Source organism: Lathamus discolor, chromosome 8, assembly GCF_037157495.1.
Source record: "Lathamus discolor isolate bLatDis1 chromosome 8, bLatDis1.hap1, whole genome shotgun sequence".
In the NCBI taxonomy this organism is placed as follows: Eukaryota; Metazoa; Chordata; class Aves; order Psittaciformes; family Psittacidae; genus Lathamus; species Lathamus discolor.
The window spans coordinates 16,928,793-16,952,038 of NC_088891.1; the positions used below are offsets into that span (position 1 = coordinate 16,928,793).

A 23,246-nucleotide genomic window follows, 5' to 3' on the forward strand; every position below is an offset into this window, starting at 1 on the left:
CCTCCAAAGAAAAAAAAAAAGCTATGAAAAATTTAGGTTTTGCAGAGGAAAAAATACTCCCGTAATAGCTATAGAACTTCATCTGTCCGCCAGGCAGATACTACCCTACTACAACACCACATCTCCGGTATTAGGACTTTCCCCGATCATTCTACTACCTGAGTGATGTCAGTGTAAATTCAGGCACCATTAGTAAATTTTTGACCAAACATATACACAGCACTGACAAAGGAGTAAACAACCCTTCAGCTTACCAGTACATGTAAAAAAGACACTGACAAAATGGAAAATCATATTTTTGTTTTTATGATAAATTAATCCTATCATTTCCTCATTGCCCTGGAAAAGCGAAAAGCTAGACGCTATTTACTTATCAATCCTTTATTCTTTTTGTAAGGATTCCTTCTGCTGCCATTCCACACTGTTTACTTTGTAAGTAAGAAAATGGTAAAACTAAGCAGTCACGGGAGCATCCTCAATGCCTGTGTCCCTTGTTTTCTCTCTCCCTGCGCTTTAACTCCTCTTTGTAGCAGTATGAACAGTAATTTTCAGTCTCAGGACGACCATAGAAGGAACAGTTCTCCTTCTTACAGCGGTTCTGCTGGATGGAATATATTGGGCAAACTGTGCTTCTGCCTTGATTTTTATCATTGTTCAACCAGGTCTGTGGAGCATCCTCATCAGCATATTCTAAGCAGTCTCTAATATCACCAGTATTGAACCCATTTGTGTATGTCTGAGACTTGTGTTCAGTAGGCATGGCATAGCTCAGCGATTCCACTGTGTTCACTGTGCGGATACCGGATATCCGGGCTGGGCTATAGCTCTGAGAAGACAGTGATCTGTTCTGTTGGGGATAGGTGGCACAGGTCTTTAAGGTGCCAACCACTGGCTTGTAGGTATCATCTTGGAAGCTCGATGGCTTGGAGTTGACATCATGCAAATGGATGACACTTTGCCTTTGGACAGGTGGCGTATGGCTATAGTGGGCAGATACTGGAATGGGTCCACTTTTCTTAGCACCGTTACTTGGTGAAGAAAATGACCCAGGAGTGGGGCTAGTGCGGTCTTTAAATTTTAAAACCAGCTGAGTTGTATGGCTTTGAGGCAAGACGGGTGATGCCCTATCCTGAGGAGATGTTTCTGATTTTTCTTTCGAATATGCTTCTGGCTCCAGTTTCCTACTAGATGACCCGTTCAGTGCAGCCTTCTTCTCAGCATCCTTTCTTTTCTGTTCCTGTTCTGCATTGAAACGCTCCTGTGCACTGGTCAGGTAGTAGCCTATCATCTCCTCGTGGAACTGATGCCTGTGACTGGTCAAAAGAAGGCCAGCAAAAATAAACTTCCGTTCCCCCTGCATGGCAGCTCTCAGAATGTTGAGGCTGAGTTTCACGTCAGTGCTGTACTTCCACGGGTCGGACTGCTTGTCAGGGAAGGATTTAGCGTTCGTCTTTTCAATGGGTGAGTTGCTTGCTCTGTCGGTCGGGGATGGAGTGGTCTTTTCAGACGGAGAGGTGCTCGCAGACTGTCCAGACTCCTCTTTGCTCCCTTTTCGAGACTTGGATTTCTTCTCTTTGACTTTCTCTACTGCATCGCCATTTTTTCCATTCCCTGAATTGGCTCTGCTCATTTTGCCATGCACCAGGCCTCCAAGACCACCCATATTCTTTTTTAATTTAATTCCCAGGGTTTTACTGAGGCTTCCTATTTTATTTGCAACTGAATCTGTCCTGGTTTTGTCTTTATCTTTCCTCTGCTTGTCCTTTTCTTTTTCTTTACTGTTTTTGCCATTATTGCCATTGGAATTACTACAGATGGAATCTCGGTCTGAGTCCATTGAGTCAGCCAGGGACTGAACATCTTCCCCAGCTGAAGCTGTAGGAGATTCTGGTTGAGCCAAAGGGGCCTGCTATGGAAAAGTAATTATAATTAGATACAGCAAGATCAGTTTCATACAGGGACCTGGTGCAAAAAACCCTAACCCCCCCCCCCCCCCATCCAGTATGGTTTTTGACATTAATTTAAAATGTACTTTTTAATTTATGCACTGACATTTTTAGCCTCTTCACCAAATAAAGCTTATTTTGCTGTGCTATGTATCTTGCTTGTTCATACAGTAGCTTTTGGCTCATTTCAAGCACATTTGGACAACAGAGGTCAGTCATGCAGAGGTTCTGTGAAAATCAGTATCTGGATGATGGAGAGATGTGAGTTAGTGCTCCTGCCGAGGGGGAGGCTGCAGCACAACCTCCCTGCTTGTATTGACCAGCTGAGTGGCTGGACAGCACACAGGGATTGGCCACTGCATAGGAAGCATCTACAGTACAGGCTGTCTCAACGAGCATGGAAAGAAACTGACAATATCGCCATGGAAGGGAAGAGAGGTCCTGCTGAAAGCTGTAAGGGCAGTGCAGCACACAAACCTGTACACAGCAATATTTCACAATTCATCTTGTTCAAAACAACCTATTTAAGTTACTTTATTAATTGTTCAGGGCCCTGGTGCATGGGAGTCACAGGTATGATGCACCAGAGCTAAACATCTTGCCTAGAATATGAAACCTCAACAGGTAGACTGAGGAATGCTGTGAGGTGCCTTCATCCTTACTGCAAAGATAATACAGATAAAGCTCATGTCAGAAGTCTGAGTTCCACTGCGTGTTTTAGGTTAAAACCCCGTATTCTGGAAAACGCAATAACAAGGATCCTAGGATAATTTAGAATGGGGCTGTGTTCAGGTACTCCTGCAAAATCTAGTCTTGCTTCCAAACACCATGATGGTAAAATCTGCTACAGAGAAATATGAAGCATTTAACTAACCATAATGAGGAAAACAAAAAAAGGGAAAAAAAAGCTTTTAGAGATGTACAGAAATGCGTGTCTGCTTCTTGTCCTTGGGTATGTAAGTGTCCGTTCTCTATCTTTATGGAGTCCCTGACCACCCCTCAAACCCACTGGGAGCAGAGCTGTTATCCTCACTTGGCAGAGGATAAAATGAGTGCTTAAGTGACCTGATGATGCTCATGTGGCAAGTGCAAACCAGAGAGAGGTAACACAAGTTTCAGGCTCCCAGTTTACAACTACAGGACCATTTTGGCTCTCCTTTTTCTGATGTGGTAGCTACCACCACAGAAACTGTAGAAAAATGGATTTTTCCTTTCTTGCAGCTTGTTAAGTCCTTTCTCCTTTTGTGTTCTGTTTCTCCTTTCAAATCCCATCTGAGTAGGCTGTCTAAATCACCTCCATCCTCTCCTAGCAACCTTTTGCCTCCAGACTAACCCCTCAATCAATTCAATGTAATTTGCAGAGAAATTTGCAGCTGAGTAGGTGCCAGCTGGGCATGGTTCTAAAATAGCTTTCTTAGAGTACCAGGCTCCAGTTCACCGCCAGTCTGTGGCCTTTTGTCAGCCACTCTAAACTGGGAGCTGTCCAGGGGTGGAAATGTATTCTCAGAAGGAGAAAGGACCTAGATTGGTGACCTGACAGTGGCACTAGGAGAGCAAGCCAAAGTCCTCAGAAAACAATGGTGAGAAAAGGTCTACTTTAAGGCTTTTCTGAACTACACAGATTACTGAAATAAGTAACAGAAAGATTAAGCAAGAAAATACCTTTCAGAACAGAGTACCAGCTGCAACAAAATACACAAGCCATTCTGGTATTAAAACCAATAACCAGAAAAATCTATAAATCTAACTGCACTGACAGTGAGCCATGAGTGACCTGTCCCTGCTGCTGGGACACTGAGGTGTTTCCTGCAGTGGACCCTACACAACACCCTGTCCTGCCTTGTATCCCTCATCTGGTTTAAACCGAGGTGGGTTCACCTTACCCGTGTCTCAGATGGTATGCGTATCCATGTTACATTCATATAGCTGTGCAGAAGATTAAGCTTTGCCTCAAGAGACAGAATCAAACTAAGGACAAAAAAGAAGGAAACAGTCAGTCAAAAAGCAGAAAGAAAAAGCAACAGTTTTGAACAGGGGGAGATGCAACAGCAGCCTGAACTGTGACCATCAGCTGGAGACCCACCCATGTCTTCTCCCATGTCACCAGAGCACATGAATAAAGTCCTCTCTGGTGGCAGTTCTCCCAGTACTTCAATCAGGTACAGCTCAAGACATTTTACTGCTTAACACTAACATTACAGAAAGGTCTTACTTGGCCAGCCTGGTGTTATCATTGTCATCTTTTCCCCACTCCCAGTCTTTCCCAGGATCGACCGCAAAGTGCAAAGGCAGCAACTTGTGTTCAGAGTCAGTCAGGGGGATCACCGCTGAAGTAGAGAAGAAACAAGGATTTGGGCAAGGGGAATGATCAAACCAAACCAAAAGAGATTCAGCTGTGAAAAGCAGTGTAACGGGTTGAAGAAGGGCAGAATCTGAATGTGCTGCAGAACTGTCTCATCCAGAGCATCACAAGAAATTTATACCAGGCTCCATTTCCCTGTTTTGATGCTTGTGCAATAGAAGAGGAGAGGGGTAGGTTAATGCACTGATCGCTCCTAGAGTGAAGGACAGTCACCTATGGAGGAGGGGAGACCTCGGAGAGAACAACATCTCCATTTTGTAATGCACAATTAACACTTCCTGGAGACAGAGCCACTACAGTTACAGAAAGCAATAAAAACCTGAAATATCCTGCCTGCCTGTCACATGGATGCACACTTGTTAATTATTCTGTTCTTTAAATTTAGTTTTTGTTTTCAGTTTCTGTTTTCCACTGGCAAAGAAACAAAAATATATTGATAACAGCATTAAGAAAATAAAGCAAAACACTGTAACAGTGATTTTGGACTCAAACTGTGAATTACCATAAGTGAGGAGCATAGATCAACATGCAGATGGGTTAAGAGGTCAGTCAGAGGCCTGGCTGTGAAGTATAGTGTAGTGAAAGACCATTACTGCTGCTACACCCCAGCACTACTGTCTAGCTGCTCTGGCTCTTCTGTCCTTTCCTCTCTTTTCTGGGGCTCAGCCTTCTGGCACATCTCTTAATGACTCTGCTTTATACTCAGCAGGCAGGGCTGCACTCTGGTTTTAGTGTCTATCATTCACTACCAGCAAGAAATGAAGAGGAAACCACTGTCAGCTTTAATTAAAGCCAACAGTTTGCTTCCATTTTATTGGGGGGGGGGGGGGGGAGCCAAAACCAAAAAGCTGTTGAGGGACTGGGTGGGATCCTGAGCACGGTTCACAGTGCAGGTCACTGCGGCTCCTCTGACATCCATCAAGCAATTTCATTTTCTATACTAGAACCCCCTAGGGACTCAGCCTGGGTATTCACTGCAGCAAAGCCAAGGGGCAAAGAAACCTGGGGGAGTCACCCAAACATCATGGCACTGAAATACTGAAAACTTATTGGCTATATGCTCTTTATAATCTTTTTCTGCAGTTCAGACAGCATTGTTAAAACAAAGGCACAGCATTTTTGGTTAAATATTGTTCCTCGCCTAGCAGAACACAAGAGATTTTATCTGCATTTTAGATTAACTCAGTATTTGGTTCACAGAGTCTGGCAACAACTGCAGAAAGTCAGTGTATTTGGTCGTCTTTGCAGATGGAAAATGAAAGGTCAAACCTCTACAAAACATTGCACCCTAGTGCTTATAGTGGGTAATTCTTGAAGTAATTCTCGTATTAACTGGAAATGTAGTATAGAACAGCTGGAGATCAGTCAGCTTGAGTTGCTGATACTGCTGTAAGATGCAAGCACGGAAATTTAAATTGTAAGAGAATCTCGCTCCTTAAAGAAACTCAGTGTGAATAAGTAGCAGAGAATCTAACTCTACAGTTCAAACTACTCTGTAAAGCGAGCTCCTGAAGCACAAGAACAAAAAAAAATGTGTAGCAGAGGTGACAAGTGAATACACTTTTTAACACTCACTGGTTAATTTGAGGGCTTAACCTGCTCTCCAGTTGAAACCACATTTGAAACAGTCTGCAAGTCCTAATGCCTGCAGACGGGACATGTCAAACGTAACAGCAGCGATTTTGTCCACGGCAGTTTTAAGACACACACTGAGGACTTTGATGCTGTGTCTCTCCTGGGTGGATCGCCTTCTGTGCTGTGAAGTCACAGCGGGTCCCAGCACTCAGCTTCCTGCCTCATGAGTCATTATTAATCTTCTGTACAGAAGAACACTTTAACTCTTTCTGAAAGCACCAGTACAACCAAGTGCTGACACAGATCCTGACAGTGCTGCTAAAAACCACTGCCACAGCTCTCACTGGTACTGCACTGCTGACTGCCTGACAATGCAGGGACGTGTGGGAAGCTCCACCTTCAATGCAGCATGCTTAGGGCAGTTGAGAGCTGGTCTTTACTTCCCATTAAAAGAATACAAAACACCTGCATAAATACAGCCCGCAGGAATACAGAAGTATTTACAGATTTTTAATCAGGTGGTGTGGATCTCAAAACAAAAGGGCCTTCAGTGATCACCAGAGTGCCAGCTATGTGCTGGTAAAAAGATGACATGGCAAAATGTGATTTAAATCCTCTCTAGACAAGAGGATGTTAGTATGTTTTCTCTCCTGATATGCCAGAGGAGAACTTCAGGTGTTCACATCAGCTTTTAATTGACCACAAACATTTCAAGAACATAGGACATACTGTCTCCTCCACAGGATAGCTTCTCAGCACCTTCAACACGTATGTATGTGCATGCAGTATGTACATTCAGATGGCTTCAGCTGCTGCTCCTGACAGCCAGTTACATGGCTAGGGTATAAATACTCTAAGATATGAATGGCCTGGCTATCAGAGATGCTCCTTTTCAGTCACTGCAGCTCTAAGCATTCAGCTGCATTCAGACAGTTCACGACCTGGCCATGCGGCACCTTTGCACTGCTTTCCACTTTCAACAGCTGCTGCTCTCCTTTCCTCTGTGCTCAAGCTGCCAGCATCTCTGTGCTGGCAAGGTACAAAAATAAGCATTATTAGAGCATCCTTGTGCCAACCTATTTCCTGTCACAGCATTTGAAGAACAGCAATGCTGTGGTTGCTGTCAGACTGCTGCAGTCTCTTAACAGCAGATAGCTCAGCAGCTGAAAGCTAAAGCATTCCCTTCATCCCAGACTTAATGCCAAGTGCTCTCTGCTGCTCCACAGAATTGAAGCCTGGGTATTCAAGGCCTTGCAGTATAACATGTAAAATCAGATCATAGAAAACAAATGTTATTTGGATTCAACAACCCTTTTAATTAACCTGGATTAATTTATACACAAAGAAAGCCAGTATTTAATGTTCCTGATGCTGTGCTGGACATTTGGCAGCAGCTTTTTCTCCCCAGCATCATTCTTGTGCAGTTACAGGTGTAGGAAAATCCTACAGAAAGACAGCTGCTAACCACAAGAAGTATATTTAACATTATTGCTTGCACTCGTGGTAGAAATCAAATATGTGATGTTGTTATCAAGGCCAAGCTCTTGCAGCGTGAAATCGAGTAATATTTGGCTTGTAATGCTAAGAACGTTTCAGTAGGTGGCACCAAGGTGTATCACCGAATACTTTAACACATACTGAGAGCGGGCATTGGTTCTCCTCACTGCCTCATGTCAATCCTGTCACTTGGAGGATGCCACAACAGCAAAAGGCTCGGTGGGTGGCAGTTACCCTATCTGCAAAGTTATTGCAGAGACAGTTCCGTTCTGTATATTCAATCAAATTACTTACACCAGGCTCTTGCCAGACCTCTGATAATGAAGTATTGTATGAAGGCAGATTAACGCGCCTGAAATAAATGAGGTCACTGTCAGTCTACTGATGCTATTCCGATCCCAACTATTAGAAAGGAAGAAACACACTCTGCCTACTACAGCAAATGCCTTGTTTCATGACCAACAGAACTCAGACCTAAAAAAGATCAAGACCAAAGACATGGAAGCATCCTCAACAACAAGATAACTCTACATTTTGTAACATATTCATATATACAGGAGTTGTTAACAGGAGGCTGACGTTACAGTCCTGGCTGCAGTGTGTCATCAGCAACCATCACCAGTGAAATCATACCCTTAAAATGGTTCTCCTAAACTCTATCTTCATTCATACCATGTTATTGCATTAAAATGGCATGAGTTTGCTTTGCAGACTTTCATTTCTCATGAGGTGCTCTGTATCATACCTCTGAATACTGCTTTGGAAATGGTTCCTATGTGAAAAGTATTGTCCTCACGGTTGCTTTTCTACAGATTGAGGGCTGGAAGGCAGCTGCTATGTCCCAGTGTATAATGCAAAGGCTAGACCTATTGCCAAGCACCTACCACAGATCCCTGAAATACCTATGTGCCACTGAAGGGCTGGACTGGATTGATCTTCCTGTTAAATACCTGACGTCTAGATCAACCTTTTTCTTCGTTTCTGTCTTGTGGTTCAGTCTCCCCTTCACCAATGTTTGTCAATATCACATGCAATGCTTTGTACAGCGTTTCCCAGCTGGCACAGCCTCACACAATAAACTCTCTGCTCCTTCCAAGGCTGGCTTAACGAGAGGATTTGTACCTAAAAGCAAAACTCCACCCAAATTTTCTAAAGCCTCACAATGTTTTTTGGCAAAACTCTTTTCCCCTCCCCACAAAAGGGGCAAACACAGCTAGGAGGTAACCTCACAGCTTGCTGTTATTAAGCACACAGGTCTTCTAAGTAAGGGCAGTTATAGCTAGCTCTGATGGAGGAACAAACCCAGTCCCGAAGCTCTGGTTACTCCCAGTCCAGATCCAGGAAGCTTAAATTTGACACAGAAATATCTGGTCAGATTTTGTCACTGTTCCAAAGTAAAACAGAAGACAGCAAGGCAATAAGATAAAAACCACTTCAACTAAGCATTTTAAATTGAGAAAAGTGCCTTTACCACACTGCAAGAGGGATTTTTCAGTTACATGATTTTCAACAGTCATCTGACTTGACTAACAGTCTTCTAAACACTTTACTATCCCAAATTAACAAAGGCCTTTGAGAACCCAGAAGCACAGCAGGTAACTATGATCATACCTATTTACATGTACAGAACTGAGAGGACAGGTTCAACTGACACAGACAGGCAGTGATAGCACAAGGATTAGGACTGAAGAGTTCTTGTGATCAGACTGCTCAAACTCCTATGAATGCGGCAATAAAATTTAGAGGGTATTTTTTTCCTTTCTGGCAGGTAAATACATCTAAGGTAAAAGAGTACTTTGTGCACTGTGTTCAATGTATACCTTTGGGTTGCTGTGTTTATAGCATACCTTGTTCTCGCTGTTGATCTTTTTGTTCCATGGAAACAAGAGCAGAGAAATGGGCCTGATCATAGGCTAGCACAAGAGGTGAGCAATGGCATCTGTTAGGTAGAACTTCAAGTGGCAAATAAATTCCTCCAAATGGTATAGGTGCAAATGCTGCGAAGAAAAATGGGGGTTTGGGTTTTAAACTGTCAAAGAACAGACAATAGTGTTGGTTGTAATGTATGTCACAATTGTGCCACAGCATTTTCAGAGCTGCAGGGAAGCAGCCTCAAGTGGAGTAATTGATGCAGAAAACAGTCATAACAGCAGGTAAAGTTTCAGTATGAAAACATCAGGAAATACACTGAGAAGAATGACAGAAACATTCTGCTGACATATATCCTCCTTGCTCTAATTGTTTACTAGTAAAGATATTAAGGTCTTACAACAATATCCTGATGACTCTCACACATGTCTGCAGATCTGCACCTTCCCATAACCCTTGTAGGCCGAAGGACATTTTCTAACAGTCACCAGTAAACACACTACCAGTTCTTTTGGAAACATACTCTGCTCTGCCCTGCATCAACAGATTTCCGTAAGAAACGTCACAAATGTGTTTACAGTCCACACACGTCACCACACATCATATATGTATGAATGTGTATATTACGTATTTATTATAATGATAAGATTAAAAGATTGTACAAGTAGAACTTGAATGGGATGCTGCATCTGTAGAGACAAAGCTCTTTCCTTTGAAAGATCCTGTGCTTGTTTATATACAATTATGGAAAGCAGCAAGTTTGGGCAGAAAAATTCTCTCAATGTGTTTGCTTCTGACCAATTATTTTTGCTTTTGCTGTCAAAATATGACTCCTTATTGCTGAAATACTGCCAAAATGAGCTTAAGGAAAAAATAGACACAAACAATGCCCTGGTTTTACTAGAGACTTTTTCTTTGAAGAGGTCTGCTGTGTCCAGACTTTGGGACAGAGAGCAGTATTGGTTTTGAGGCATACATCTACATCTTGGTGAGTCCTTCCAAATTTGAAAGAGTCATTATGCTTTTTGGAAACCTGTGCTTTGTACACACAACAGTAAAGCAAGGGAACTTGATGCTGGTGGTCTATGAGGCCAGCAGTGAGAAAACGTGGGAGTTATCATGACAGAAACAGACTGGCCAAGGAGAAGCAAGTGTATCGAGGGTGAGGCAGTTGTGTGCAACTCGGGATAGGAAGTTACAGGAAATGAATCAATAGTGATCAAGCCTTTCAGAGCAGATAGACAGCAATCATGCAACCAGTAGCTGTAGTTCACAACTGGAAGGGAAACTGAAATTACCCAGCATTGTCCTGGGAAAGTAAATTTCTATGAACTCCATCACTAGTTCAACATCCCACTTCACTCAATCAAAAATCCCCCTTTAGTTACGCAACATACTACCATTCATTAGCATTCTGCTAGCTCATGGCAAAAAGTGAGAGAGATGAATTCAATCATCCAAGTCCTGCTCAGGCAGCTGTGCACTCCACATCGGGATCTAACATTTGTGTACTCACATGCGCAAACGGAATAAAACACTCTGGAAACTTCAGAATGACAGGCTGTAAAGGCATTAGTAAAACCAAAAAGCTAAGATATACACATTCAAAATTCAACTATTCAAAGTCAGATTACATTGATCTATGCAGAGATTAAGGGGCACCAAAATAACATAGAAAATTAGAACCTTGTTAACCTTCACCAGTAAAATTTAGTACGTTCTGTAACGTGGTGGTTATTTCATTAAGAGTAAGGATATCCAGAATAAACAGATATTCAGTGAGACTTACAAAGTTATCTGTAGTTTTTACTTTCATCCAATAGAAATGGTTTATCATTCTGCTCTTTTCTTTCCCTCCAGAAGAAGGCAGCAGCTATCCCATAAACACTCAGATGTGTTACAGCTGGGTCTTCTCTTTGCAATTCAATTGACACAGGTGTGTACATTTATAAGGACAAACTCTTACCTTCTCCCCCTGAGTCCCGTAACATGGTGTCTGCTACTACAACAATAGGTCTTCTCAAAATATGGGCCAAGACAAAAACATGGAACTCTTCTAAACTCTCATAGACTGGATCTTCTGAATTGTCCACTCTGGAAGACAACATTGAAACTTTTTGAACCAGCTGGAACCAACCACTGAAACTTAAGTGAATCAATACATCACAGCTGCTATTTCTTCCTTGTCACTCATAGTCCCATGCTTCTGAAACACATACTCCAGTTATTGAAATAGTTAACATTAGAAATTGAAGAGGATAATGTATTTTTGGCAATAATAGCAACAGAGGAAATGTTTTCACTTGCAGACTCCACACTGGTTTAGTAGCTATCAAAATTCATTACTGTATGAACATGAGTACCTTACATGGTAGGAGAGCAGAACATAAAGCCCTATGGAGAACACTACGGTGAAAGCTAAGTCTTTTCTTTATACTGGCCTTCTACACATCTGATCCAAAGAGTTTATGAAACCGCAGGAGTGAATGAAAACCCTTCTGTTTGATTCATCTAGCTGCAGCAGATACAGAGCACTGCAAGAATTGGACAGATAATGTTTCATTTTTAGATTCAAATAAATATTTATTGAGGACTACCTATACCAATTTCAGAAACCCTTTTTTTTCCATCTATGAATGGACAAGCACAGTCGGTAGGTTTTAAATGCTGCCTTTTACTGAAGAGCTCACAAATGTTTAGTTACACACTTCATGGCTCAAAACATTTGACAGCAAGAGAGAAGCTTTATGTTAAAGAAGACATGCTACTAACTTCAAGGGATGTGCTGCTGATCACTAGGTGCAATGGGGTGTTTTCCCCCCAAAAAAAGGGTAAAAATGCAACTTGACTTAAAATTATGATTAAAAAAGAGGTTTTCCCACTAGCCTCAGTGTGCCCTGCAACCTTCCAGGAAACAGAAATGCCCAGCACCATTAAAAGCTAACCTAAAAAATCTATCCTTTACAAAACAGAACATTCATTTCTCCAGACTGCAAGAACAAACCTGTTCAACTCCTCACTTCTCTGGCTGAACACTTCCAGGCCCTTGTATGGCTTCATAAGCATTTTATAGATTTTTTTGGTTTGTTATCTCCTCCCTACTTTTCTAGTTTAACGTCACTAATGTCACCATCACATTTTAAAGCTTTGCCTCTGCCTCAAAGACAGAAACAAACACCCTAGATGGAGGGAGACTGGAAAACGACAGGGTTATGGGAAGCAGAGCACATCAAAGATGAGAATTCACAGCTGAGTGCCACTTTGAAAGATGATACGCAGAGAACACAGCTTCTGAGACATGACAAATTAAGGTGGGCAGCGTAACCCAGACACTCTTAAATGAAGGCAGTGATTGTCCTCCTAGTGTTTGGTGTGCAGAGAACTTCCATAATTCACTGTCATTAATTTTCATTACATGTGAATAGTTAACCGAAAAGAACTGTGTGGCACTGCTCTAGAGGATGTGGGACCAACACAGTAACATCCTCACAGGTCTGATGGCATCCAGCCTTTCCCTGGGACTTTATATTAAAATCTTTCACCTCAACTTAGGAGCACAGCAGGATGGATCATTAACAGGAGGCTGACGCAGGACGTGAATTCTTGGGTCAAGCCGTGAGACACCTCTCCTTCCCTGTATCCCTCTACCACATTAGTATTTGCAGACTATCAATCCTAAAGTTTTCTTCAGCTCTTCAAATTATTCTTCATCTCCCAGTTAATGAGGTTTCTAGAAGTGAAAGGCATGTTCCAGATGCAGCTGTATCAGAAGGACCTTTATCCCTTTGGTCAGCTGATGTCAAGCCTGACTGCACATGAAGTCCAAATTTCCACTGGGCTTTCTTCACTCTTCAGTATCACATCACCAAGTCACTTAAATCACTGTTTATGATCATATTTGCGCATTTAAAAATCATTCTCTTCTGTTACACATCTGTTTTCCATTGCTGAGTTTCATGGACACACAGGGAGCTCTGGAGGTCACATTCACAACACCCCTGTTTCAGCAGGGCCACCTACAGCCAGGTGCTCTGCAGTGGGACACTGCCCTTCTTTTCTTTGGGTGGGGAATAAATGATATATTGCATTGACTGAAGGAGATGAGAAGCTTCAAGGTACAATTTTTGTTTCTCAGGCAGAAATGACATATAGGAAAGAGTTTTGAAGGCATGTAATAAAAGAAAACCTAAATCAGCTTTCCACACGTTACTGTTATTTTGTATTTAATTGTGTGGGAATGCCATTTTTTGTGTAAAACGTATTCTGTGGCATGTGAGATGCAACCATCTGCCAACTAGGAAGTGTCCTGAATTCAAGACTTGTTAAATAAGGAAAAACCCAATCACTATGTAGGTATTAGTGATTTTAACATGACATGATTCTGTTTCCTCCTTTGCCTTGAATGTTCCCTCTTCTGGAGGCTGTGAGGTATCCACCGTTTTCAGTTCCAAAGGGCTGCCTGAACTCACAAATCTGAATCTCCACAGCAATTGGATTATTTCCAGGCTGTGTTTGGCTTAGTTTGATTTACATCAACCGAAAAGAGGCAAGATGAACAGACTTACTGGCCAGCAGAGACTTCAGCTGATAAGCAGATGATGTACTGTTATAATGAACCTTTTTCTTCAGGCAGCCTGTAATTGCTGCATATACAGTTACAATGGGACAGCACTCCTACAACAGACAACCAGATCAAATAAAAACAGTTTTAAAGCAATGGTTTTGTTCAATGAGCTAAACTACATCTCTACAAGATGAGGGTCCCTGATGGCCACAGTAGTTTGGTATGAAGATTTGTATGTTGAAATACTCTGATTACCTAACAGGACTCAGAGCTCAGAGATTACATGCATTTGAGAGGCAGCTCCTGTTTAAATGTTCTGGGTTTCTGCCTTAAATAAATCTCTAATGATATACAGGAAGATTACAGCAATATTCCCTCCATTCTTCCCCATGTACAATCACCTGACTTTATGAATAGGATAGTGCCAGGGGCATGAGGCAGCTAGCTAGAAGGTAACAGATAATAATAAGTATACCATCCACTTTGAAAATCTATATTAGCTCACAGCATGACATCTAGCTTTCAGCTCTGCTAGGTTTTCAGGAAGTGGATAACTGTGATATTCAGTGTCACACTAGAACAGGCTTTGAAGTCTCTGACAATGGTCTGCAAAATGAAGGAATGGACTGGAATTGTCTCTTCAGCAGGATTGAAGCAGTTAGGTGCTTAACAAAACCAGAGGGTACAAGACATTTTCCTTTTTCCAGAGCAGTTCCTCCAGTCCAACACTCCGGGGTTTGCTTGGAAATGGAGATAAATGAAACAAGCGCATTAATCTGAAATGTTTTACATTTATAGGAAGATGTACGAATCTGATTCAAAACAAGAATCTGCTTCACAGTTACTGAGCTGGCTCTGCTTTAGTGCTTGAAGGATTTTATATGTTTAAAACAAGAACTGAAGAACCAGGTTTTTCCTGTGTTCTCTTTTTCCCCAGCTTCCAAGCCTCAGAGCAAGAGTGCTCTCAAAGAAGAGCCGTAGCAACAACTGCTGATCTCCTTTGCGTGTAGTTCACTCAAAAATAACTGAGAGGAACCTTCGGGTGAATGAGGCAGCAGAATCCCAGACATAGGCTTGTCACTGAATTCTTTTGAAGCAGATACAACTTCTGATACTGTAGCTAATTCTGACACCAAAGGAGAACGTTTCCTCTACAATTCAAAGACTAAATGGCAAGCTTTCTTAATATGATGCCTAACTAGAGAATGTAATATACCCCATCTCAAAACCAGGATCTTGATATTCCTTTTCCATCTCATGGGTACATTAAACTCAGAAAAATAATTCATTCTGTCACATTCTTTCTGTCTTTGAAATGACTGTAAAGAGAAATACATATTTACACTTTTAATGTGCTAGGTTTCTTGCCTGATTTCTATATTACTATTTTAAAAGAAACATTAACTATTGTCTATTTACCCTTACTTTATTCTGACTGGCAAAAAGATAAATGCAAACCCTGATGAGAACATTTAAAACAAAATTAAATCAGTTCTTTATGTAATAGTTATAACTACTCCCTGTTTAAGTGTCTGTTCATTTACTGGCAAATGTACCATTTGAGGATACCTCTGGCTGGCAGATACCGAAACTACACAGTACGTGAAATGTACAGAAGGAAACAGACAGAATTAGGCCAGAAAATATTAGTGGTGAACAGAAATGTGAATTGAACTGCATTAGAAGATGAGAGCTTATCAACAGGAAAGTATTGACAAACAGAGGAAACCAACTAGAGGGTAAAATGAAACCAATCTGTTGGGGGGGTTCTTTTGCCTCAAAATCAAAGAAAATGAGACACATTATGGCTGAGAATTTTCTAAATTACGTCCTCCTGCATGAGTAGATGTACCCAGCCCTGACAGGGTTAATAGGAAAGTATAATATTCTTCTCAAAGCCCAGAGAATGTTTTCTAAAGATGTTATCGTTCTCATTGTGCCATAGGCCTTATTTTGTCAATTACCACCACATGCCATTTTCTCCAAGGGAGAACAGTAGCTGGAGAAAAGTATGCACTGAATAAACCACCACTGAATATTGTTAGTGATAAACACTGGACACAAAACCTAAAGTTTCTGCCTTCTTAAAGTTGGTCAATAATCTAAACTTTGGAATCAGCTGCACTGGAAGTGAGGGAAGGTTTAATGTACCAGATGTTTAAAGCAGATTCTGTATGTGGACTGGGGTATTTCAATGTTGTAGGTACTATTTCATCCCAAACTTCCACCCTCCCTCCCCCATGAATGTATTTCTATCCATTTTTTCCAACACCTTCTACACATCTAAACACATGTTGGCAGCAGACACTGCTGCGTTTTTCCTGTAACCATCAGACTGTCTGGTACTCTTTATGATAAGCTAATTGACTAGAATGCTATTGAGTATGATACAAAGCACACATACTAAGCTGGTCTTCAAGAAAACACACTTTCCTTGCTTGTCCTGTTAGTACTGGGTACTAACTGGCAAACATTGCAACTTTACAGAGCGTAATCAAAGTCCCTGCCATCAGCCACACTCCCATGGAATCAACCTAGATCAACAGATGTGAAATTAGGTAAGAAAAGCATCTGATGTAGTTTCTTAGAAATACAGACATACCCTACGCAGAGCCTTCCAGCAACACGGACTTTCACCAGGAGGACAGCGAATCAGATCAATTAGATATAAACCTCCCCACAGTCCTTAAATAATTCTTGCATTTGAGAGAATTCGTTTTGTTACAGGGGTTTAATAAAAGCTTGAATAGTCAAAAAAAGGGCAACTGTTCCTTTCAGTGCAATATTAATTACTGTAATTTTTAGGTGAACTTCTTTATAACTGTTCAAAGATTGAAGTAGCACACTGATTTTTCAGAAGGGCTTCAAGAGACTACAAAATATACTACAATATTACACTTCCTGTTTAACAAGGCACTACATCCAAATATTTAATCTTTAGCTTTAATACCAAAAATATGACTTTTTTGCCCTTCTATGTTTGGGATTAGCAGCATTCTAAAAGCAGAAAACGTGAAGAGTTACTTGCCCTCAAAAAACACCTCTCAGAATATTTTCTCTTTGAATTATAAAGCTAAATATGTATGAATATGAGAAGGCGGCTTTAAATCCGTGCTAATGCACAGAAAATGTGATATCCAGGCACAAACTACTTTCTTCCAGAATGCTGTTAGAAGAGGTGATGTTACTCTGTCATCCCATATTTTAGTGAAAACTTCTGAGCAGTGGCTGTCTTCCTGCTAAACCTTCCTCAAAGAGCTTTGTACCTTCAGTGGAACAGGGCGCTTCATCTCCTTGAAATGCTACTGCCGACATGCCGGATCCAGAGACCCACAGATTAGGATTAACGAAATCCAGACTCTTGGATGCAAAGTAACCTCAAGTTAGTGTGGTAGCTGTACAGGGAAACTTAAAACACTAGATATTATAATGGGATGTTAGATTGTTATATTTTACCACGAAAAAAAATCTGAAAAGACAGTTTGACGGTCCTAGAAACATCTTCCTTCATTTGTGCTGTATTGCCTTCCTATTGGGAACAAAAACGAAATGATTTTGTCATACTCTAAACTTACCCACCACCAGTGCCTCCATTTTTGCTGAAATGTGTACGAGGCTCACTCGATGCCAGTTTAAGCAGTTCATTCCACTCCCGTTCCCATTCTTCTTCTGTATACACTAAACCCGACTATGGGAGAGAATGAAATACCTTTACCAGTATGCTGGTACAAAATGCAAGCAGAGTTATGCAGCAGTGTTTATGACTAACTTACTTTGAGCTTCATACACGATGCAGTTCAATATCTTGGACCATTAACGGTTCAACATTTCTATTCAGGTGAAAAACGATTAACTTCTGAAAAAGTTCTAACCCACTGACTGCACACTGGATTTCATTTCTAGACGTGGGTCTGTTGCTGCCAGCACAGTGCTCCACTATTGTAGATCCAGTTATTTATAGCCATGAGTATTCTTTGCAAGCACGGTTAGCGTGCTTCAGTGCCTGTGTCTGGAGGTTTGCTTTCTTCCCCAGTATCTTGAACTACTATGAATGCCCTCCTTGGCAGGCAAGTGATGCTTGATGCTTTCTTCCTCTGTTCAAGAGCAGCAAGGGTATGTAACACTTCTGTGCCCCTGTGTTTTCAGGTAGCCTGAAGTAGCCAAGTCAGTCACAGCTCAGCTGTATTCTCACTGACTGCTGGTTACGAAGGAGTCACGTATCTTTAAGCATATTCTCTCGACTGCTTTCAGGGTCACCCCTGGAACTGGCTTTTCTAGCCACTGTGTAGGCACAGACATCTTCAGAAAATAGTATGCGCTGAAGTACAGCTTTCAGTTGACAATCAAACCAAATCTACAGGTGATTTAAGTTAAGAAACATCCCCTCAATATTGGTCACAGCTCTAAGAATCCTAATTCTCCATTCTGGGATTCTCCATTTCCTAAATGGGATTTTCTTGCTTTTGTGGATTTCATCCATTCATTTTGTAATGTTTGTGATAGCTATACTATACATTTAGTTTTGTAGCCCAAAATTTTCTACAGGTTCCAAACTCATCTCAGACCTCTGTAGGCATAGAACTGGACGTATTTATGTTCACAAAGCTACAGATACTTTTGCATTCCAATACAAAAATTCCAAATACAAGTATCTCTTTCCTCATGCAAAATGGAAGCACAAGAAATTTAATAGCAATTAAAACTCCCACCAAACTTCAGAGGAATGTTTTTGGCCCTAAATGATATTAACGAGATTGTCTCCAGGCCATACAGACCTCCTTATTCTGCTGTGTCTGTTGCCATCTCCATCTTCTTTTCAGTGCTTCCCTTTCAGCTCCACTTCTCATCATCGTATAGAGTGCTTTACGCAGAACAAGGTCCCGGTCATGAAATCCCCACATCCCTAAAGAAGCACAAGATGACATTCAGCTTTCAAGAAGGTACAGTGAAATAGAAATATTAAGTACTAATACAATTAATAGTGCTCTATTAGCAAAAGAAGCATAGCTTATACATTATTTAAGATTCTCCTTGGCAAATAATTCACTCACTGTTTTTATGGCTTCCTAAACAGTCAATATAGATAAGCTAATGAGTAACAAGAGGGAATGCTATCAAAGTTTAAACGTTGATTGAGGAATGCCTAAGGATTTGAGTTGTTTCAGTGTTTGCTTGCAGGCAGCTTCAACTTTGCTGCAAGCAATGGAATATTCAGTGCACAGGTTGGTTTTCGCTGTAGTTGCCAACAGATCTTGCAGACACAAGAATGCTAATGACAACTGCAGGCACTTCTGTGACTCGCAGATGATGCCAACACCCAAAGGCCTCTAACTCTTATAACAGCATGATGGTGCATTTCCTTTGGCTTTAACATCCAGATAAAGAAACAAGCATTCAAAATGATTGAAAGTCTAAAAATACAACCAGCCAGAGGCTTTAAGCTCATTTTAAAATAAGGAAACATCTTCATGTGGTTACAAAGAGTAACCTATAAGAAAAGTGAGCAGAGCTCTCCACAAGACATGCACCTGCAGCCAGCCACGGCTCAGTTCCCTTATGGCCAGCTGTTGATACTAAACACTTTCAAGACTTTGAACAACAAAATACTTCAAGCATGTGCTCTAGATAATACACAGTTCCCCCTAATTCAAGATGAAGTGGACAAAGACAGAAGGATCCTTGGAAGCAGCAAAAGCTCTTTTCTTATTACTTCTTTCAAAATGAAGAGTCTCTTCTAAATACTAAAAATCTCATCCGTGTTTTTTAGAAAGCCACCTTTTGAAGTCCCACTGGTGGAAGATTTTAGCAACTGCAACAAAACCAGTAAGTTTCCTGATAGCAGGCTAGGATAGAGAAGGCGCATCAAAGACTTTCAGCTTCACAGGTTTCTGTTCGATTTCAAGAAGGGCTTCAAAGATCTTGTATTTCTGATTAATTCATTGGAAATTATTCTAACTCACCCCAAACTCTGTTTCCCATATGCTTCAGCTCTACAAGGAACCAACAGAGGTAACAGCTACATATTGCATGCTTGAAGACAGCAAGAGCACTGTTTAACACAAGCCAGAGAACAAATGCAATTCCTTGCCAACAAGGAAAATCCTGCAGAAGCACTGGGAATTTGCCTGCTCCAGAGCTATTAGGCTGGGCTCTGTAAGGACAATGCCTATCACTGGTGTTCATGATAAATGGTTTTTGATATTGTTCCAATTACACTCTTTTACAACCTGATAAAACTTTTTTACCTTTCTCTCTCAAGCATGCCTAAAGCAAACAACAATTAAATGAAATTTGAAGACTATACTGCTCCAGAACCAGGCTTTTAATGAAAGTCTTTGCATCTCAAGTGTTTCTGAGCTTTTTCTGGGGATAGAGAAAAGTGGCAAGTATTTTTGCCAGAAGACTCACCCTTACCTAAAGATGCAGCATGCAAGAGGCAGTTTCCATCACCGGTTGTAGCTAAGGGAAGAAGACGTTTGCAGCTTGTACACACCGTGGACCACCAATTCAATCGTCCTGAAAAGAAAGCCTCTATTAAACTGGTGGAGTGGATACTAGAACAGGATGTGTACTGTGTACAGGCATACAGCAATGCCGATGTTGAAGGTTAATCATGAACATCTTTTCTGCCAAGTAAACTTAAATGTAACATCAGAGATGAAAAGTTGGAAAGAAGAGCAGATGAACTATTCTCTATATTAATTTGGAATAAACCAGGACCCCCTTTCATTAATTGGCATCTTCCATTCTCATCTGCTGCATTCAGGGGTGGATTTCCAAGGAGTTCATTACCTAAATACCATTATGACTCTTGGTATCAGTTCCCAAACATAACTGACATTGGCCTCCCGTAGACAGATGACAGTTTATGTTACAGCAATAAAGTCTCAAGAGACAACATATGTATGTGTTAATCAAGATAATGAATGTTACCATTAAGTAAAGTACTATTGTTACAATCAGGTGGACTGTTTCAACAGCTGATTCTCTTCTCATTTATCTTAGTGTAAATCATTATTAGACCTACTAAAATCAACAGCTATGCTACCAGGGAATTTAAATGAGATCAAAGGCATAGCTCTGGTGTAGGATAGCATGTGGCTTTTCTCTCTGAGAACACTTATAGAACCACTTATCTATCACTGATATGTGAGGCATGTTTTACAGATCATGAACCAGAGATGGACTGACAAGAGGACAGATATTTGTTGTACCTGGATGAAGCAAAGGAAGCCATGAAAAATATCAGCACTGGAAATATAGAATTCCTGGCACACAAGTTGCCATGTGGCACTTACTGAAGTGCTAAGTCTTGATTAATGGGTCATGTAACATTTCTAATCTAATGTGACCAATTGTATATCATCTTGGGAGATAAGGACAAGCAGATTATTAACAATAAGGAGTAGAGCTTGTCTACTTCCCAAGACTTTTGGATAGTCTCTGGGTAATGCACAATTGAATAATTGAATGAATAATGCAATAGACAGCTTGTGGTGACTCCATTCTTTTTTTTGCCCTCTTCCACAGACTTCTCTCCCCCCAATTCCTTTACTTGCAAGCTGAAATAGTGCAGGCAGTCTTGTGTTAAAGGTTAAATCCCCAAAACAGAAACAGGTTCATGCATGGAAAAAAAACTTCTCCATTAGTAAGTTTCCATTACAAAGTTATACTGGTTTACTTGTAATGACAGGTAATACGTATTGTGCCAAAAACCGGTATAGTGATACTTTAATGTGTGACCCCAACTCCTTGTTCCGGGTACAGAGAAATATGTAATTGCATTCCATCAGTGAATATGGGTTGAGAGATTACCATGCTGTAAAAATGCACAGCAGATAATAACTAAGCACATTTGGTAATCCTCATATGATTTTAGCAGCCAGCTTGTAAATGCCCAACATCTCATACGAGGCTTAATGAGTTCTAAATTAAATATGCATTAAAGAAGCTTCATTTAAAGCACTACTGGCCAGCCTTTGGGAAAGAGAAATCTGAAATAACAAGTTAACATTTTTAGCAACTCCTGTGTCTGTGGGCTGTGAAATAACAACTTGCCACCTGCTTTCTGCAGAATGCTTTGGTGGTATCAGATTCAGTAATAAGTTATACCAAGGTGCTGCTTAAAGCAGAGTTACAAGACCTAAAGCAGAAAGACCTTAGGGCTTAAGGGAATAATGAGTGGTATTGCTTTGCTGATGAACCAGCAGTTATTGGTAATAAATGTCAAAGTCTGGTGTTTAGGAACCTTTGGAATAACAGGAGTTTTCTATAAAAGTGATCTGCTTTCAAACAGATTATGCAAAAATGTGTTTGTGGGCTTGGTTAACATCACAAAGCTTATGGCTGACTAAAAAGTTAGCAGATATACATTGGATTATAACAAAAAATGCAGTGCATTTTCATTTTTCAGATCTAGTGGTTATAGTGGATCCCTTTAGGGAAACAACAGGCAAGTGGAGCTTGAATGAAAACCAGAAACAGTTCTTCCTCAGGCTGATTTCTGTCTGCTTTGGTAAGATGATATTTATGCACAAACTAGACCCATTTCTCACTCTTTGCTGGACTCCTGCTTGATCTTGATTCTTACTTGCTTCCAAATCTATTCAATCTTAAAAAAAAAAATAAAAAATAAAATTCAAGAAATCAATCTGTTGTTTTTACAGCAAAAAACCAACCCTCTGAGAATTAACAGCCACATTCCAGTACATTAAAATTTGATCTTAATTTTAGACCAAGATTGAAAGTCCTATCCAGGTCTATGACTGAACAACATACAATCAGAGACAGACACAAGCACACGCAATATTGCCCTTTCTCTGCATGATACTGAGGATTTGAGATGAAAACTCAAAAGCAATGTTAACAGAATCTACTATCCTCCATGCCTCAAGACTGTCACCTATTGCTGTACTCTGATACTATCCTACTTGTGCACTGCATAGTGTGCGTCAGACTTCACATAATACAAAGCGACTATTGGCTCCCCCTCCTCCCTCATTTGCAGAGCCCAGCAAGAGTCAATCATTCTGATACAGAAACAGGTATGTATCTGGTATTCCATGCAGGGAAAGTACGCTGAATCTCAGAGAGTTAATGTTCAAGTATAATTAATAGACACTAGAAAGGTTTGTTATTTTCCTAAGCTTCCATATTGTATTACAAGCCGCAAGTGTATTGTTTCTTGATGCAAGATTTATGGGAGTAAATTTCCAAGGAAGATTCTAGGTGGTTATTTGACCTGAATGGCTCAAAAAGAAGGCTACAGAGAACAGAGAATGCATTCAAATATTAACAAGAGCCAAGTCTGACTTCTGATTATCAGCCCCTGATGCCTCCTGCACTGGTACTAGTGAAGGTAAGAAAGCATTTAGCATCATGCCCTGTGTGTTTACTAAGGTCCACTATGAAGTATTCATTGCCCAAGCATTCA

At 40.8% G+C, this 23,246-nt stretch overlaps 1 protein-coding gene across 9 annotated transcripts in view; it reads right to left on the bottom strand.

The window, feature by feature from the left end:
* Positions 1-285: 285 nt before the first annotated feature.
* The window catches only part of OTUD7A (OTU deubiquitinase 7A), a 151,144-nt gene continuing 128,183 nt past the window's right edge, over positions 286-23,246 (bottom strand). For 6 of the 9 annotated variants that reach the window (XM_065688078.1, XM_065688076.1, XM_065688075.1 and 3 more), the window contains 8 exons: positions 20,222-20,329; positions 18,589-18,716; positions 17,389-17,501; positions 11,216-11,343; positions 9,228-9,377; positions 4,159-4,273; positions 3,830-3,914; positions 286-1,909 (listed from right to left, as the gene is read on the bottom strand). In XM_065688078.1, the coding sequence (XP_065544150.1) occupies positions 476-1,909; positions 3,830-3,914; positions 4,159-4,273; positions 9,228-9,377; positions 11,216-11,343; positions 17,389-17,501; positions 18,589-18,716; positions 20,222-20,329 (2,261 nt within the window). In that variant the 3' untranslated portion in view covers positions 286-475. The remainder of the gene's footprint in view (positions 1,910-3,829; positions 3,915-4,158; positions 4,274-9,227; positions 9,378-11,215; positions 11,344-17,388; positions 17,502-18,588; positions 18,717-20,221; positions 20,330-23,246) is intronic. The other 3 variants (XM_065688083.1, XM_065688082.1, XM_065688080.1) reach the window with 3 other exon arrangements.